This window comes from Nerophis lumbriciformis, linkage group LG25, assembly GCF_033978685.3.
Source record: "Nerophis lumbriciformis linkage group LG25, RoL_Nlum_v2.1, whole genome shotgun sequence".
Classification (NCBI taxonomy): domain Eukaryota; kingdom Metazoa; phylum Chordata; class Actinopteri; order Syngnathiformes; family Syngnathidae; genus Nerophis; species Nerophis lumbriciformis.
The window spans coordinates 30,979,770-30,999,302 of record NC_084572.2 but is presented as its reverse complement, the minus strand read 5'-3'; the positions used below and the strand labels follow the sequence as shown (position 1 = coordinate 30,999,302).

The window sequence follows — 19,533 nt, the reverse complement described above, 5'->3', positions numbered from 1 at the left end:
ATTCTTTTAATACGCTGTAGCACTTTGAGGTCGTTTACTCAATGTAAAGTGCTTTTTACAAATAAAATCTATTATTATTATTATTATCAAAGAAACATTTTGATGATCTTTAAAATAAATAAAAAATGTATTCGCGGTTTTAACATTTTGTTAGTTCGACACAAATAATGTCAACTTAACAATGAAATATATTTGTAAGCTAAAGCTCAACATTAAATATATTTTTTTAATAATATTTGCAAATAGATAAAAGAGTGTTAAAAATAAAAAACAATTAGATAGTATTCAAAATGATTTTGTATTTTTTCCTACATTTACTACCACGGCCCACTTCATTAGGTACACCATCTAATAAGCTCTCTCTAATTTAAACAGACAGTATTTAAATAATATCACATTTCTATGACCGTATCATTACTGTTGTGGTTTTTGGGAAGACCTTTCTAATATTTTTGACAAAGGGAGCGTGGGAAGGGGTGCCTAATGAAGTGGCCGGTGGCGTGGTGACATCACAGAAGAGGCGTGTTCCCAAAAAGAAATGTGACCATTAACAAAAAAAAAAAAAGGGAAGCGGCGTCCTTCTCTCTGCTCTGTCATAAGTGAAAGGTCAGAGGTCAGGGGTCAGCAAGGCGGCCTCCGGTCACACCAGCGTTTGCGCAAATCTTTTATTTTTTGTTTGTTTTGATTTTATCTTTTGTTCCGCAGCGTTCTGGTGTGAGCGGACCGCTGTGGGGGAAAGCATCTGGCATCTGACACCTCCTCAAAAAATGCTAACGTTACCCTGTGTTTGTCAGCATGCGACGTCTGGACACACACACACACACACACACACACACACACACACACACACACACACACACACACACACACACACACACACACACACACACACACACACACACACACACACACACAAATATCAGCATTCAGGTGGACAACAACAACAACACAACAAGAAGACTCTTCTAGAAATAAAATGATGGCGTCAAAACAATGCCTAAATCTTGAGTCTTGGCCTGCATGGACAAAAGGCAAAGGGCACGCATGTAAGGAGAGTCAGGCAGGGTGACTGTGCCAGGTCTCACCTTCGTAGACCTCACTCCCTGATAAGAGTGTGGCTAGCACACTGACTGCTCGCTAAGGAGACGAGGGTTCGCACCCCGCATGGAGCGGTAGCGGTAAAGGAAAAAATGATACGCAACGCAGAGCCGCCGCCTGCAGACTGTGTTTTTTTGGGGGCACTGTTTTGATGCCATAGCGTAAGTGCAAATAATTAATCAGCGCGAGAGAAAAATTAGTTCGCTTGTATGAAAAATGAGTTTGTGCACATATAAAATGAGTCCACAGAGTGTTTTTTTACACACAGAGATATTGACACTGTTTTGATGCCATAGCACAAGTGCAAAAAAATTAATCGGCGTGAGAGAAAAATGCGTCCGCTTGCACACAAAATGAGTCTGTGCGCATGCAAAATGAGTCCACAGAGTGTTTTTTACACACAAGGATGTTGGCACTGTTTTGATGCCATTGCGTAAGTGCAAAAAATTAATCAGCGCAAGAGAAAAACGAGTTCGATTGTACGCAAAATGAGTCTGCTTGCACCTAAAATGAGTCCACAGAGTGTTTTTTACACACAGAGATATTGACTCTGTTTTAATGCCATTGCGTAAGTGCAAAAAATGAATCAGCGTGAGAGAAAAATGATTGGCCCTGCGATGAGGTTGCGACTTGTCCAGGGTGTACCCCGCCTTCCGCCCGATTGTAGCTGAGATAGGCTCCAGCGCCCCCCGCGACCCCGAAGGGAATAAGCGGTAGAAAATGGATGGATGGATGGAGAGAAAAATGAGTCCACAGAGTGTTTTTTATGCACAAGGATCTTGACACTGTTTTGATGCCATAGCGCAAGTGCAAAAAATTCATAAGCCCGAGAGAAAAATTTGTCCGCGCGCACGCAAAATGAGTCCACAGAGAGTGTTTTTTACACACAAGGATGTTGGCACTGTTTTGATGCCATAGCACAAGTGCAAAAAATTAATCAGTGCGAGAGAAAAAATGAGTCCGAATGCACGCAACATGAGTCCGCTTGCACCTAAAATGAGTCCACAGAGTGTTTTTTACACACAGAGATACTGACTCTGTTTTGATGCCATAGCCCAAGTGCAAAAAATTAATCAGCACAACAGAAAAATTAGTCTGCGCGCATGCAAAATGAGTCCACAGAGTGTTTTTTACACACAAGAATGTTGGCACTGTTTTGATGCCATAGCACAAGTGCAAAAAATTAATCAGTGCAAGAAAAAAATTAGTCCGAATGTACGCAAAATGAGTCCGCTTGCACCTAAAATGAGTCCACAGAGTGTTTTTACACACAGAGATATTGACACTGTTTTGATGCCATAGCCCAAGTGCAAAAAATTAATCAGCGCGAGAGAAAAATGAGTCCGCTTGCATGCAAAATGAGTCTGTGCGCATGCAAAATGAGTCCACAGAGTGTTTTTTATGCACAAGGATCTTGACACTGTTTTGATGCCATAGCACTAGTGCAAAAAATTCATAAGCGCGAGAGAAAAATTTGTCTGCGCACACGCAAAATGAGTCCACAGAGTGTTTTTTACACACAAGGATGTTGGCACTGTTTTGATGCCATAGCACAAGTGCAAAAAATTAATCAGTGCAAGAAAAAAATTAGTCCGAATGTACGCAAAATGAGTCCGCTTGCACCTAAAATGAGTCCACAGAGTGTTTTTTACACACAAGAATGTTGGCACTATTCTGATGCCATAGCACAAGTGCAAAAAATTAATCAGCGCAAGAAAAACATTTGTTTGAATGTACGCAAAATGAGTCCACTTGCACCTAAAATGAGTCCACAGAGTGTTTTTTACACACAGAGATATTGACTCTGTTTTGATGCCATAGCGCAAGAGCATAAAATTAATCGCCGTGAGACAAAAATGCGTCCGCTTGTACACAAAATGATTCCAGAAAGTGTTTTTTACACACAAGGATGTTGGCACTGTTTTGATGCCATAGCACAAGTGCAAAAAATTAATCAATGCAAGAAAAAAGTTAGTCCGAATGTACGCAAAATGAGTCCGCTTGCACCTAAAATGAGTCCACAGAGTGTTTTTTACACACAAGAATGTTGGCACTATTTTGATGCCATAGCACAAGTGCAAAAAATTAATCAGCGCGAGAGAAAAATGATTGGCCCTGCGATGAGGTTGCGACTTGTCCAGGGTGTACCCCGCCTTCCGCCCGATTGTAGCTGAGATAGGCTCCAGCGCCCCCCGTGACCCCGAAGGGAGTAAGCGGTAGAAAATGGATGGATGGATGGAGAGAAAAATGAGTCCACAGAGTGTTTTTTATGCACAAGGATGTTGACCCTGTTTTGATGCCATAGCACAAGTGCAAAAAATTCATAAGCCCGAGAAAAAATTTGTCCGCACGCACGCAAAATGAGTCCACAGAGAGTGTTTTTACACACAAGGATGTTGGCACTGTTTTGATACCATAGCACAAGTGCAAACAATTAATCAGTGCGAGAGAAAAAATTAGTCCGAATGCACGCAACATGAGTCCACTTGCACCTAAAATGAGTCCACAGAGTGTTTTTTACACACATAGATATTGACTCTGTTTTGATGCCATTGCGTAAGTGCAAAAAAATGAATCAGCGCGAGAGAAAAACGAGTCCACAGAGTGTGTATTTTACACACAAGGATTTTTACACTCTTTTGATGCCATAGCGCTAGTGCAAAAAAATCATAAGCGCGAGGGAAAAATGAGTCCGCGTGCACGCAAAATGAGTCCACAGAGTGTTTTTTACACACAAGGATGTTGGCACCGTTTTGATGCCATTGCGTAAGTGCAAAAAATTAATCAGTGCGAGAAAAAAAATTAGTTTGAATGTACGCAAAATGAGTCCACGCACACCTAAAATGAGTCCACAGAGTGTTTTTTACACACAGAGATATTGACTCTGTTTTGATGCCATAGCACAAGTGCAAAAAATTAATCAGTACAAGAAAAAAATTAGGACAAAACGGCGCTTGCCTAATACTTGAGTCAGTGAAGCATGTTTAATATAAACAGTGTGCTTTATAACAATTAGGGAGGTTTGTGTCATGTTTGTCCTCCTACAGAAACCATATTAAAACAAAAAATATATATTTTTCCCCTCATCTTTTTCCATTTTTTATACATTTTTGAAAAAGCTCCAGAGAGCCACTAGGGCGGCGCTAAAGAGCCGCGGGTTGCCGACCCCTGCCATAGCACAAGTGCAAAAAATTAATCAGCGCGAGAGAAAAATTAGAATGCTTGCACGCAAAATTAGTCTGTGCCCACGCAAAATGAGTCCACAGTGTTTTTTACACACAAGGATGTTGGCACTTTTTTGATGCCATAGCACAAGTGCAAAAAATTAATCAGCGCGAGAGAAAAATTAGAATGCTTGCACGCAAAATTAGTCTGTGCCCACGCAAAATGAGTCCACAGTGTTTTTTACACACAAGGATGTTGGCACTTTTTTGATGCCATAGCACAAGTGCAAAAAATTAATCAGTGCGAGATAAAAATGAGTCAGAATGTACGCAAAATGAGTCCACTTGCACCTAAAATGAGTCCACAGAGTGTTTTTTACACACAGAGATATTGACTCTGTTTTGATGCCATTGCGTAAGTGCAAAAAAGTAATCAGCGCGAGAGAAAAATGAGTCCACAGAGTGTTTTTTATGCACAAGGATCTTGACACTGTTTTGATGCCATAGCACAAGTGCAAAAAATTCATAAGCGCGAGAGAAAAATTAGTTCGCGTGCACGCAAAATGAGTCCACAGAGTGTTTTTTTTACACACAAGAATGTTGGCGCCGTTTTGATGCCATAGCACAAGTGCAAAAAATTAATCAGCGCGAGAGAAAAATTAGAATGCTTGCACGCAAAATTAGTCTGTGCCCACGCAAAATGAGTCCACAGTGTTTTTTACACACAAGGATGTTGGCACTTTTTTGATGCCATAGCACAAGTGCAAAAAATTAATCAGTGCGAGATAAAAATGAGTCAGAATGTACGCAAAATGAGTCCACTTGCACCTAAAATGAGTCCACAGAGTGTTTTTTACACACAGAGATATTGACTCTGTTTTGATGCCATTGCGTAAGTGCAAAAAAGTAATCAGCGCGAGAGAAAAATGAGTCCACAGAGTGTTTTTTATGCACAAGGATCTTGACACTGTTTTGATGCCATAGCACAAGTGCAAAAAATTCATAAGCGCGAGAGAAAAATTAGTTCGCGTGCACGCAAAATGAGTCCACAGAGTGTTTTTTTTACACACAAGAATGTTGGCGCCGTTTTGATGCCATAGCACAGGTGCAAAATTTTAATCAATGCGAGAAAAAAATGAGTACGCTTGCACGCAAAATTAGTCCACAGAGTGTTTTTTACACACAAGGATGTTGGCACTTTTTTGATGCCATAGCACAAGTGCAAAAAATTAATCAGTGCGAGATAAAAATGAGTCAGAATGTACGCAAAATGAGTCCACTTGCACCTAAAATGAGTCCACAGAGTGTTTTTTACACACAGAGATATAGACACTGTTTTGATGCCATAGCCCAAGTGCAAAAAATGCATAATTTTGGGTACAAGCTGATTAATTTTCTGCACTTGCACTATGGCATCAAAACAGTGCCAACACCCTTGTGTGTAAAAAACACTCTCTGTGGACTCATTTTGCATGCAAGCATACTCAGTTCTTTCTTGTTCTTATTAATTTCCTGCACTTGTGCTATAGCATCAGAACAGAGCCAAGATGCATGTGTGTAAAAAACACTCGGTGGACTCATTTTACGTGCGCGCGGACTTAATTTGCGTTCAAGCGGACTCATTTTTCTCTAGCGCTGATTAATTTTTTTGCACCTGCGCCGCGGCATCAAATCAGCGCAAACAAGAGTCTGCGTGGGCCTACAATGAGTGTGAGAAAGGCCACAGGCAGTGTGCTTTCTGCACACGGGGATTTTGGCAGTGTTGTGATGCAATAGCACAAGTCTGTACACGCGCAAAATGAGTCCGCTTGAACGCAAATTAAGTCCGCGCGCGCAGGCAGGCATGCATAGTGCGCCTTTTGTCACAGTTGTGATGGATACGCAACAACAGGTGACGCTAACGAGCTGGTTGGTGAGGAGTTTCAAGCAGGAAGACATTGTGTGTGTGTGTGTGTGTGTGTGTGTGTGTGTGTGTGTGTGTGTGTGTGTGTGTGTGTTCTGGCAATGCTTACTTAATGGGGACATCGCTCTGTTTACACAGTCACCTTTAGGAGACCTCTGACGGTATGGGGACAAAAAAACAGGTCCCCTAAAGGGAAACCTTTTTAAATGATAGTCAGATCCATTCTGAAGATGCCTAAGTGAAAAGTGAAACATTTGTTATCCTGGCATTAATAGTACTGTGATTCTGTATGGTATCAATTAGGGATGTCCGATAATGGCTTTTTGCCGATATCCCGATATTGTACAACTCTTTAATTACCGATACCGATATCAACCGATACCGATATCAACCGATATATACAGTCGTGGAATTAACACATTATTATGCCTAATTTGGACAACCAGGTATGGTGAAGATAAGGTACTTTTAAAAATGTGTATAAAATAAAATAAGATAAATAAATTAAAAATATTTTCTTGAATAAAAAAGAAAGTAAAACAATACAAAAACAGTTACATAGAAACTAGTAATTAATGAAAATGAGTACAATTAACTGTTAAAGGTTAGTACTATTAGTGGACCAGCAGCACGCACAATCATGTGTGCTTACGGACTGTATCCCTTGCAGACTGTATTGATATATATTGATATATAATGTAGGAACCACAATATTAATAACAGAAAGAAACAACCCTTTTGTGTGAATGAGTGTAAATGGGGGAGGGAAGTTTTTTGGGTTGGTGCACTAATTGTAAGTGTATCTTGTGTTTTTTATGTTGATTTAATTAAAAAAAAAAAAAAAAAACAAACAAAAAAAAACGATACCGATAATAAAAAAACTGATACCGATCATTTCCGATATTACATTTTAACACATTTATCGGCCAATAATATCCGCAGGCCGATATTATCGGACATCTCTAGTATCCATCCTTAGTTCAAACTAATATATTTTTCCAAAAACAAAATCTGGTTTAGTGTTCCTTAGAATGACATTTTCATTCAGCATGATTATAAAACATTATTACCTTAAAGTATGATTCACATTCAGAATGTTCCATCCTTCTATATATGGTAGTTGGAGTTGCAGACAACTTCATTACTGCTATATAGCAGTTTTCAGTAATGTCACAGAAGATGCAGGATTTGCTTTAACATTTAAGTGGTGAAACTTCCTATAAGAGGACAGCTGTAGTGCTGTATTCTGACCATCATGTCATATTTCATTTCCACTTTTTTTTTTTTTTTTTTAAATGGTCCTCAGTAGTCACGTGCAAATTTGTGTGAATTATGCAAAATTATTTAAATTTAGTCTCCATGAACCATATTGACTCTTTTTCACCAGGGTCCCCAGTAAGAATGATCAGCACAAAAAATAAACAAATAAAAAAATAAAAAATAAAAGCAGTCTTTTTCTCACAATAATTGGGAACAATTTCTCATATTCTTTCTGCTTCTGTAATATTGCAATATTTTCTCATAAAATTATTACTTTTTTAATGTAAAATTATTACCCATTAATGCAAAATGGTGACATTTGTCATATACAATTCAGACTTTAATCACAATTGTCGCCAATTTTTTTGTTGTTCTTGTAAAATATTTACATTTTTTGAGTAAAATTGATGACATTTGTCATCATTTTGCAAAGTTAAATTCAGATTATTATTATTATAATATTGCCAAAATGTTGACGTTTTCTTGTAAAATTGTGACTTTTGTCGAGTAAAGTTACGACTTTTCAAAAAAAGTGCCAACATTTGAAGCTTTTCTTGTAAAATTTGTTATTGAGTAAAATTCCAACTTTTATCATAATATTTTGACTTGCGTTGAGTAAAATTATGACTTTTATTATAATACTGCCAAAATTCAAAGTTGTTCTTGTGAAATTGTGACCTTTTTCTTGTGAAATTCCAACTCATTTTTCACAACAAGCTTTTTTATATTTGCATAGTATGTATACATTATTAATGTTGTAAATACACATCTTTATATATATATATTTTTTTTTTCCTCCGGAGGTCTCAAAAAGGTAACAAATACAAGAATGTGTGTGTGTGTGTGTGTGTGTGTGTATGTGTGTGTGTGTGTGTGTGTGTGTGTGTGTGTGTGTGTGTGTGTGTGTGTGTCTAAATATGTATATAGAGACATACTGTAATAACTTGAAGTAAATAATGAAGATTAAAAACCAGATAAACACAAAAAAATAAACAAATACATTTAAAAAAAAAAAAAGCAGTCTTTTTCTCACGTCGACTTTTTTCTTATAAAATTGGGAACAATTTCTCATATTCTTTCTGCTTCTGTAATATTGCAATATTTTCTCATAAAATGATTACTTTTTTTTATGTAAAATGATTACCCGTTAATGCAAAATGGTGACATTTGTCATATAAAATTCAGAATTTAATCACAATTGTCGCCAATTTTTTTGTTGTTCTTGTGAAATATTTACATTTTTTGAGTAAAATTGATGACATTTGTCATCATTTTGCGAAGTTAAATTCAGATTATTATTATTATAATATTGCCAAAATGTTAACGTTTTCTTGTAAAATTGTGACTTTTGTCGAGTAAAGTTATGACTTTTCAAAAAAAGTGCCAACATTTGAAGCTTTTCTTGTAAAATTTGTTATTGAGTAAAATTCCAACTTTTATCATAATATTTTGACTTGCGTTGAGTAAAATTATGACTTTTATTATAATAGTGCCAAAATTCAAAGTTGTTCTTGTGAAATTGTGATCTTTTTCTTGTGAAATTCCAACTCATTTTTCACAACAAGCTTTTGTATATTTGCATAGTATGTATACATTATTAATGTTGTAAATACACATCTTTATATATATATATATATATATAATTTTTTTTCGGAGGTCTCAAAAAGGTAACAAATACAAGAATGTGTGTGTGTGTGTGTGTGTGTGTGTGTGTGTGTGTGTGTGTGTGTGTGTGTGTGTGTGTGTGTGTGTCTAAATATGTATATAGAGACATACTGTAATAACTTGAAGTAAATAATGAAGATTAAAAACCAGATAAACACAAAAAATAAACAAATAAAAAATAAATAAATAAAAGCAGTCTCTTTCTCACAATATGTCGACCTTTTTCTTATAAAATTGGGAACAATTTCTCATATTCTTTCTGCTTCTGTAATATTGCAATATTTTCTCATAAAATTATTACTTTTTTTATGTAAAATTATTACCCATTAATGCAAAATGGTGACATTTGTCATATAAAATTCAGACTTTAATCACAATTGTCGCCAATTTTTTTGTTGTTCTTGTAAAATATTTACATTTTTTGAGTAAAATGATGACATTTGTCATCATTTTGCGAAGTTAAATTCAGATTATTATTATTATTATAATATTGCCAAAATGTTAACGTTTTCTTGTAAAATTGTGACTTTTGTCGAGTAAAGTTACGACTTTTCAAAATAAGTGCCAACATTTGAAGCTTTTCTTGTAAAATTTGTCATTGAGTAAAATTCCAACTTTTATCATAATATTTTGACTTGCGTTGAGTAAAATTATGACTTTTATTATAATACTGCCAAAATTCGAAGTTGTTCTTGTGAAATTGTGACCTTTTTCTTGTGAAATTCCAACTAATTTTTCACAACAAGCTTTTGTATATTTGCATAGTATGCAAATATTATTAATGTTGTAAATACACTTCTTTATATATATATATTTTTTTTTTTTTCTTTCTTTTTTTTCCCCGGAGGTCTCAAAAAGGTAACAAATACAAGAACAAGTGGTTGTGTGTGTGTGTGTGTGTGTGTGTGTGTGTGTGTGTGTGTGTGTGTGTGTGTGTGTGAGAGAGAGACAAAAAAAAAGCGAGTCTGTGCAGGAATTAGACGCCACCCCCAGGGTGAGGAGGGGGGGAGTCGTGGAAAAGGAAGGTGTAGGAATGTGTTCTTGACTTTTATGTGAGTGTTGACTTGACAACATTCTTTCTTATTTGTGCTAGCGTGCGCGGCGGTCCGGTGCAGGTCGTCACGGCAACCGCGCTACAGCGGTCATCGGCGGGCTGGTCCACGGCGCGAGTTGACGCCTGGGTCCGGCTCGTCTTGATTTGTGTCGTTTCCCCCCACCCCCCCGCCCTCCAAGTGCAAAAGTTCACCTTTTGTTTCCAGTTGAAGGGCCAGAGCTTGGCGCGGACTTTGGGCGGGTTGAGGCTGGAGTCGGAGCTGGCGGCCTTGATTCCCACCGTGTAGTCCTCAAAGTCCACGTCGCCCGGACGCTCGAAGCCGGACTTGTGCTGCTCGATGAACAGCAGCGAGTCCTGCGGCAGGAAGACCACGGCGACACAAAGAACACGTCTTAGAAGTCATTCATGACACATACTTTATACATACTGGGGCTGTCAAACCACTGAAATATTTGGTTCATATTTAACTCAAAATGAATCACTTTTAATCGCAGATAAATATCATTTTTGGGTAATTAATAAGTGTACATGCGAGAGGACAAAAGATGTCTTTGATCCTACCAAGAAAAAGGCTTGTAAAACTCCACTGTGTAGGATGGGAAGCAACATGAAGGTGTTCTGTTTCTTTGATGTATTGTAATCCACAGAAATATATTGTCTTGACCCGAGATCTACAAAGTGAAGAGGAAGCAGGACCTGACTCCCCAACAGGGACCTCTTCTTTGAACTGCTTTACAACCTTTTCTTTGAAATGTTGTAATCAAAGGCTGTTTATGACCCCCGTCCCTTAGAAACAGTTGTTGCCATGTAATCAGGGAAAGTCCAAATAAAAGAGGAGGCGTACAATCTTTCATCAGAGCGTGGTGAGACTGTACAAAGAGTACAGTCCAGATGTCTCTCCTCAATTGAGCCATATTTAATTCTGTCTCTGTTTAATTCCTTGCTTCTTGTCTTGTTTAATAGATTTCATCAGTGTTTGAACCTGACAGTACACTAGACAGATCATTTTTTATTACCGAGACTGGACAATTAGTTTGCTTTGATGAGAGGTTTTTAAACATTATGTTTTTTAAACATCCATCCATCCATCCATTTTCTACCGCTTATTCCCTTTTGGGGTCGCGGGGGGCGCTGGAGCCTATCTCAGCTACAATCGGGCGGAAGGCGGCGTACACCCTGGACAAGTCGCCACCTCATCGCAGGGCCAACACAGATAGACAGACAACATTCACACTCACATCCACACACTAGGGCCAATTTTAGTGTTGCCAATCAACCTATCCCCAGGTGCATGTTTTAAACAGATCAACACAAAATATTGTATTTATTTAGTGTTATTAAAAGCGTGCTTGTGTCAATAATGTTTAATAAACATGTCGTTTAAGCAAAAAAATTGTCCAGTTATGGTTTCAGAAACTTGAAAATTATCTGTTGATGGTACACTTATAATTGATTCCAAATTGTATCTATCTGCAATTATTGACCATTAATTTTGTGTTAACTATGAACAAAATGCGATTAATTGTGATGATATAACATATATATATATACATATATACAAATATATATTTATACATACGTACATACACATACAGTAAATGTATATGTATATATATATATATATATATATACAGTATACATATTTACAGTACATATATACATATATATATATATATATATATATATATATATATATATACATATATATATATATATATATATATATGTGTCCAGGGTGTACCCCGCCTTTCGCCCAATTGTAGCTGAGATAGGCTCCAGCGCCCCCCGTGACCCCACAGGGAACAAGCGGTAGAAAATGGATGGATGGATGGATATATATATATATATATATATATATATATATATATATATATATATATATATATATACAGTCATGGTCAAAGGTTTACATACACTTGTAAAGAACATAATGTCATGGCTGTCTTGAGTTTCCAATCATTTCTACAACTCTTATTTTTTTGTGATAGAGTGATTGGAGCACATACTTGTTGGTCACAAAAAACATTCATGAAGTTTGGTTCTTTTATGAATTTATTATGTGTCTACTGAAAATGTGAGCAAATGTGCTGGGTCAAAAGTATACATACAGCAATGTTAATATTTGCTTACATGTCCCTTGGCAAGTTTCACTGCAATAAGGCGCTTTTGGTAGCCATCCACAAGCTTCTGCTTGAATTTTTGACCACTCCTCTTGACAGAATTGGTGCAGTTCAGCTAAATGTCTTGGTTTTCTGACCTTTCTCCTTTTTCATTGTCCCATTCACTCTCTGTAAAGCACCAGTTCCATTGGCAGCAAAACAGACCCAGAGCATAAGACTACCACCACCATGCTTGACGGTAGGTGCGGTGTCCCTGGGATTAAAGGCCTCACCTTTTCTCCTCCAAACATATTGCTGGGTATTGTGACCAAACATCTAAATTTTTGTTTCATCTGACATCACATGGACAAAGTTGTATGTGGTCAGATGAAACAAAAATTTAGCTGTTTGGCCACAATACCCAGCAATATGATTTCCAAAATTTCCAAGCCTGCAGGCTTGTAGGGATGAAATAGAGTTTGTGTTTTTTCCTGACCTAACGTATATTCCGCTCTACTCCGTTTCTGTGGTTTATCCTTTATTGAGCACTGTGTATATATATATATACATATACACACATATATACAGTATATGCTTTTGTATACATGTAATATCCAACAATCCATTTTCTACCGCTTGTCCCTTTCGGGGTTGCGGGGGGGTGCTGGAGCATATATATATATATATATATATATATATATATATATATATATATATATATATATATATATATATACATATATATATATATATATATATATATATATATATATATATATGTATGTATAATATTACAACGGTATTTGGTTACAATATAATTTAGTTTTTAATTTAAATATTTTTTATATAATATATAATTTCAAGAGTAAATAAAATTAAAAAAAATCAAGAGGTAATTGAATTTAATCAATAATTTAATGTCTTTAATTTATTCTATTTCCAGTTTTCTTTTTAATCAAACCAAAAATGTTCAAACATTCGAACAACAATTGATAAAAATCCCAATATGTATATTTATATAATAATATTCAAATAATACAAGAGAAAAGTATATTTACTTTATTTTATTTATATAAATCCTACTTTATTTTATTTGCATTTATCTTTGAATAATATATATTTTTTTGTTTTGATGGAATAACAATGATATTGATCCGCTAAGGAAACGACGGAAAAGATTAGACTGGACTTTTCAGATAAAAAGTGTAGATTTTGGGTGCAAGTGACCCTCCTGTGCCCCTTTAACTCCCAAATGCTAGTTCATTTTGTTCTTCGCTGTTCTGTGCGACTCGCCTGCTTCTCGTCAATCTTCGCTCCAGCGGCGGAGATCCCGTCCAAACATTTGCCGATGATGGGCTGCACCTTCTTCTCGATGTCCGAGAACTGGCAGTAACCGTCGGCGAGGCGCCGGATCCTCCGCTCGTCCATGTCCTGCAGCTTCTGCTGGGCACACGCACGTGAGGACAAATCTGGTGTCGTGAAGTGACGCGTACCCACAATGCATCGCCCGCCTCACGTTGAAGATCTGCGGTATCTCCGCGAAGTAGTACGACTTCTGCTCCTTGTTGTAGTTCTGCAGCAGGGCGGCGTAGTCGTTCCTGCACTCCTCCGCCATGTGCGTGCGGGCGTGCAAATGCTGCTTGGCCTTTTGTAGCGGACGTCATGTGGAAGAAAAGAGAGAGAGGGCAGAATAACACATCACAACACATCATACACGTATAACACACACATATACATATACATATACTGTACATATAGGGATGATGTTCGATAAGAAAAGAACCAATTCCATGGACTCAAATCCCTTTTTGAGAACCGGGTCCCGTTATCGAGGCCACTATAGTAAAGAAAAAGAGTTGGTTCTTTATTCGAATCCCTTTTTTTTACTAGGAAATGCCCAGTGGCACGTCCCAGGAATAGACGTAGCCCAGTCAATAGGCGGCAGATACAGAAAGCAGCAGCAATAATGGACCGGAAAAAACGCCTCAAGGCGTGGCTTCATTTTACAAAAAAATACGACGAGGAAACTGCTATCTGCAATTATTGCCAGGCTTTGCTCTCATGTAAGGGGGTGAAGTAAACAAGCATGTTGAAACATGTTCAGGCTGCACATAACCTGAAGGTTAGAGAAAGGTGTCGGGGAGAAGCAGCGACGAAGCACAGCCCTCTTTAACCTGCAGCGCCAATTCCAGTGATAGTGGCGGTGAGTAACTAATGTTAACTGTTGCCGGTTAATTTCCATATCTGCTCATTCGTAGCCTTTAGGCTAAAATAACGTTACATCGTATGTCAATCCAGGATTGCAGTAATGTTAGCTAGACTAACGCTACCTAAGCATAGTCAGTGGCTAACTGTAACGTTAACGTTAGCCTTTTTATATGTGTCTGATAACGTTAACGTTATCTTGTAGCCTACACTAGTTGTCCCCAACCACCGGGCCGCACAAGAAATGAATTTTTTATTTTTTTTTAATTAAAATTTTTTTTTTAAAATTAAATCAACATAAAAAAAAACACAAGATACACTTAAAATTCCCTTCCCCATTTATACTCATTCGCACAAAAGGGTTGTTTCTTTCTGTTATTAATATTTCTGGGTCCTACATTATATATCAATAAATATCAATACAGTCTGCGGGGATACAGTCCGTAAGCACACATGGTTGTATTTTTTTATGACAAAAAATAAATAAATACCACACCATGGGTAACAACAGTCAATATTTATTTATTTTATTTTATTTTTTTAGGGTGGTAGCAACAGTCAATATTTATTTTTATTTTATTATTTTCTTATAAAATAAAAGTGAGCTTTTGTTAAACCAAATATTGTGTTTTTTTCCCATATACAACAACTTACCGTATTTTTCGGACTATAAGTCGCAGGTTTTTTTCATAGTTTGGCCGGGCTCCAGTGCGATTTATATATGTTTTTTTCCTTCTTTATTATGCATTTTCGGCAGGTGCGACTTATACTCCGGTGCGACTTATACTCCGAAAAATACGGTATCTGGATTCGATAAGAGAATCGATAAGGAATCGGTTCGATAAGAGGATTCGATAATGGGCTCGAACTCGATAATTTCTTATCAAACATCATCCCGGCATGGCGTAGTGGGTAGAGTAACCGTGCCAGAAACCTGAGGGTTGCAGGTTTGCTCCCTGCCTCTTACCATCCAAAATCGCTGCCGTTGTGTCCTTGGGCGGGACACTTCACCCTTTGCCCCCGGTGCCACTCACACCGGTGAACTGAATGATGAATGATAGGTGGTGGTCGGAGGGGCCGTTGGCGCAAATTGCAGCCACGCTTCCGTCAGTCTACCCCAGGGCAGCTGTGGCTATGAAAGTAGCTTACCACCACCAGGTGTGAATGATTGATGGGTTCTACATGTAAAGCGACTTTGGGTACTTAGAAAAGCGCTATATAAATCCCAGTTATTATTATTATTATTATCCCTATGTACATATACATATACATACGTACATACATATATATATTTTGTGAATGCTATCTGTGTTGTGATCCTTTTTATTTAAAGATAAATGCTACTTATACCCTACTAATAATTGCTACGCTAACAGCTAGCATGCTAGCCACACATCAGCATGCCATGTGTATATTTGCATTCTAACATTAACAAACTAGCTAAAAATGCTAACCGTCAGTATTCCCAGCACCAGGCAAAATTGTCAGAAGTACCAAAAAGTGCCAAAGCAGTTCTACAGTGTCCCTACATCATGCCATGTATATGCTGTGTTTGCATTTTTGTATTAGTAAATTGCTAACAATTAGCATGCTAACACCAAGCGAGACGGTAAGAAGCACCAAAAGTGCCAAAGCAGTTCAATATATTGTCCCTACATTATCCTATATTGTCATGATCCGTGGCCCGGATCATGTTTTTGTTATGTTCTGTTAGTTTTGGACTCCCTTAGTTCCTGTTTGTGCACCTCTGGGTTTGTTTTAGTTTCCATGGGGATTCATTGGGTTCACCTGCCTCTGGTTAGTGGTCGGCACGCTCAGCTGCTGTCAACCACTAATCAGAGAGCTATTTATTCACCTTGCTCGCCTTGCTCAGTTAGCATGTCTTGTCTTCATTGTTTGCTTCTTGCTACCGTTACGTGAGTATTCCTTGTCTCTAGTCTATGTTAAGTGTTAGCCTTAGCATCCAGTGCGATCGGCACCTTTTTCTTCTGACTTGTTTTCCGTTTTTGGTACTTGTTTGATTTCGACAATAAATCATGGTCCTACCTGCACGTCCTGTCCGGAGTGGTCCGTTTGCATCCCGGGGGAACGAATCCCGCATTAAGATGCGACGCAGTCGTGACATATACATCAATAACAAAGTAGCTAAAATGCTAACAGGCTAACGGTTAGCATGCTAACCCCAGGCGAGATTGTAAGAAGTACCAAAAGTGCCTAGGCAGCTCTATGGTGTCCCTACATCATGCCATGTATGTAATTGTATTTTTATATCAACAAACTACTTCAAATGCTAACATGCTAACACCAGGCGAGACGGTAAGACACACCAAAAGTGCCAATGCAGCTCAATATATTGTCCCTACATCAACCTATACATCAATAGCAAACTAGCTAAAATGCTAACAGGCTAACGGTTAGCATGATAACACCAGGCGAGATTGTAAGAAGTACCAAAAGTGCCTAGGCAGCTCTATGGTGTCCCTACATCATGCCATGTATGTAATTGTATTTTTATATCAACAAACTACTTCAAATGCTAACATGCTAACACCAGGCGAGACGGTAAGACACACCAAAAGTGCCAATGCAGCTCAATATATTGTCCCTACATCATCCTATACATCAATAGCAAACTAGCTAAAATGCTAACAGGCTAACGGTTAGCACGATAACACCAGGCGAGATTGTAAGAAGTACCAAAAGTGCCAAAGCAGCTCTATGGTGTCCCTACATCATGCCATGTATATAATTGTATTTTTATATCAACAAACTAGCTCAAGTGCTAACGGTTAGCATGCTAACACCAGGCGAGACGGTAAGACGCACCAAAAGTGCCAATGCAGCTCAATATATATTCCCTACATCATCCTATACATCAATAGCAAACTAGCTAAAATGCTAACAGGCTAACGGTTAGCATGATTACACCAGGCAAGATAGTAAGAAGTACCAAGTGGGCCAAGGCAGCTCTATGGTGTCTCTCAGAATAATTGTATCTAAGTTATCACAAAACTTTGTGTTACATTGAGTTCAGCTCGCCCGGCAAGAGCACAAAAGCTGTCTTTGATTCTACCAAACAAAAGGCTTTTAAAACTCCACTGCGTAGGATGGGGAGCGACATGAGGGTTCTGTTTCTTTACTTTTGTCTTGACCCGAGAACTACAAAGCGGAGAGGAAGCAGGACCAGACTCCATCCAGGCGACTTTTCTTTGAACTGTTTTGTGACAAAAGCGATGGCTGTTTACGACCCCCGTCCCTTAGAAACAGCTGTTGCCATGTAATCAGGGAACGTCCCAATAAAAGAGGAGGCGTACAATCTTTTGTCAGAGCGTGGTGACACTTACAAGGGTACAGGTGTACGCGTTTCTCCTCTTTGAGCCAAATTTAATTCTGTCTCTTTTTGATTCCTTGCTTCTTGTCTTGTTTAATAGATGTCATCAGTGTTTGAACCTGACAGTGTCCCTACATCATGCCATGTATATAATTGTATTTGTATATTAACAAACTAGCTGAAATGCTAACATGCTAACGGTTAGCATGCTAACACCAGGCGAGACTGTAAGAAGCACCAAAAGTGCGAATGCAGCTCAATAATTTGTCCCTACATCATCCTATACATCAATAACAATCTAGCTAAAATACTAACAGGCTAACGGTTAGCATGATAACACCAGGCAAGATCGTAAGAAGTACCAAGTGGGCCAAGGCAGCTCTATGGTGTCTCTCAGAATAATTGTATCTAAGTTATCACACAACTTTGTGTTACATTGAGTTCAGCTCGCCCAGCGAGAGGACAAAAGCTGTCTTTGATCCTACCAAGAAGAAAGCTTGTAAAACTCCACTGTGTAGGATGGGGAGCGACATAAAGGGTTCTGTTTCTTTGATGTATTGTAATCCACAGATAGATTTTGTCTTGACCCGAGAACTACAAAGCGGAGGAAGCAGGACCAGACTCCCCTCCAGGCGACCTTTTCTTTGAACTATTTTACGACCTTTTCTTTGAACTGTTTTGTGACAAAAGCGATGGCTGTTTACGACCCCCGTCCCTTAGAAACAGTTGTTGCCATGTAATCAGGGAACGTCCAAATAAAAGAGGAGTCGTACAATCTTTCGTCAGAGCGTGGTGTCACTGTACAAGGGTACCGGTGTACGTGTTTCTCCTCTTTGAGCCAAATTTAATTCTGTCTCTGTTTGATTCCTTGCTTCTTGTCTTGTTTAATAGATGTCATCAGTGTTAGAACCTGACAGTGTCCCTACATCATGCCAAGTATATAATTGTATTTTTATATTAACAAGCTAGCTGAAATGCTAACATGCTAACGGTTAGCATGCTAACACCAGTCGAGACTGTAAGAAGCACCAAAAGTGCGAATACAGCTCAATAATTTGTCCCTACATCATCCTATACATCAATAACAATCTAGCTAAAATGCTAACAGTTAGCATGATAACACCAGGCAAGATAGTAAGAAGTACCAAGTGGGCCAAGGCAGCTCTATGGTGTCTCTCAGAATATTTGTATCTAAGTTATCACACAACTTTGTGTTACATTGAGTTCAGCTCGCCCGGCGAGAGGACAAAAGCTGTCTTTGATCCTACCAAACAAAAGGCTTTTAAAACTCCACTGCGTAGGATGGGGAGCGACATGAAGGTTCTGTTTCTTTGATGTATTGTAATCCACAGAAAGATTTTGTCTTGACCCGAGAACTACAAAGCAGAGGAAGCAGGACCAGACTCCCCTCCAGACGACCTTTTCTTTGAACTATTTTACGACCTTTTCTTTGAACTGTTTTGTGACAAAAGCGATGGCTGTTTACAACCCCCGTCCCTTAGAAACAGCTGTTGCCATGTAATCAGGGAACGTCCAAATAAAAGAGGAGTCGTACAATCTTTCGTCAGAGCGTGGTGTACAGGTGTACGCGTTTCTCCTCATTGAGCCAAATTTAATTCTGTCTCTGTTTGATTCCTTGCTTCTTGTCTTGTTTAATAGATGTCATCAGTGTTAGAACCTGACAGTGTCCCTACATCATGCCAAGTATATAATTGTATTTTTATATTAACAAACTAGCTCAAATGCTAACATGC

At 38.2% G+C, this 19,533-nt stretch overlaps 1 protein-coding gene across 2 annotated transcripts in view; it reads right to left on the bottom strand.

Annotated features, from left to right (window-relative positions):
• LOC133621809 (cdc42-interacting protein 4 homolog) overlaps nucleotides 1–19,533 on the bottom strand; it is a 48,598-nt gene that overhangs the window by 8,479 nt on the left and 20,586 nt on the right. The window contains exons 7-10 of one of the 2 annotated variants that reach the window (XM_061984183.1): nucleotides 13,760–13,888; nucleotides 13,537–13,683; nucleotides 10,337–10,498; nucleotides 781–804 (exon numbers count right to left, since the gene is read on the bottom strand). In XM_061984183.1, coding sequence (XP_061840167.1) covers nucleotides 781–804; nucleotides 10,337–10,498; nucleotides 13,537–13,683; nucleotides 13,760–13,888 — 462 coding nt within the window. The remainder of the gene's footprint in view (nucleotides 1–780; nucleotides 805–10,336; nucleotides 10,499–13,536; nucleotides 13,684–13,759; nucleotides 13,889–19,533) is intronic. The other variant, XM_061984184.1, reaches the window with a different exon arrangement.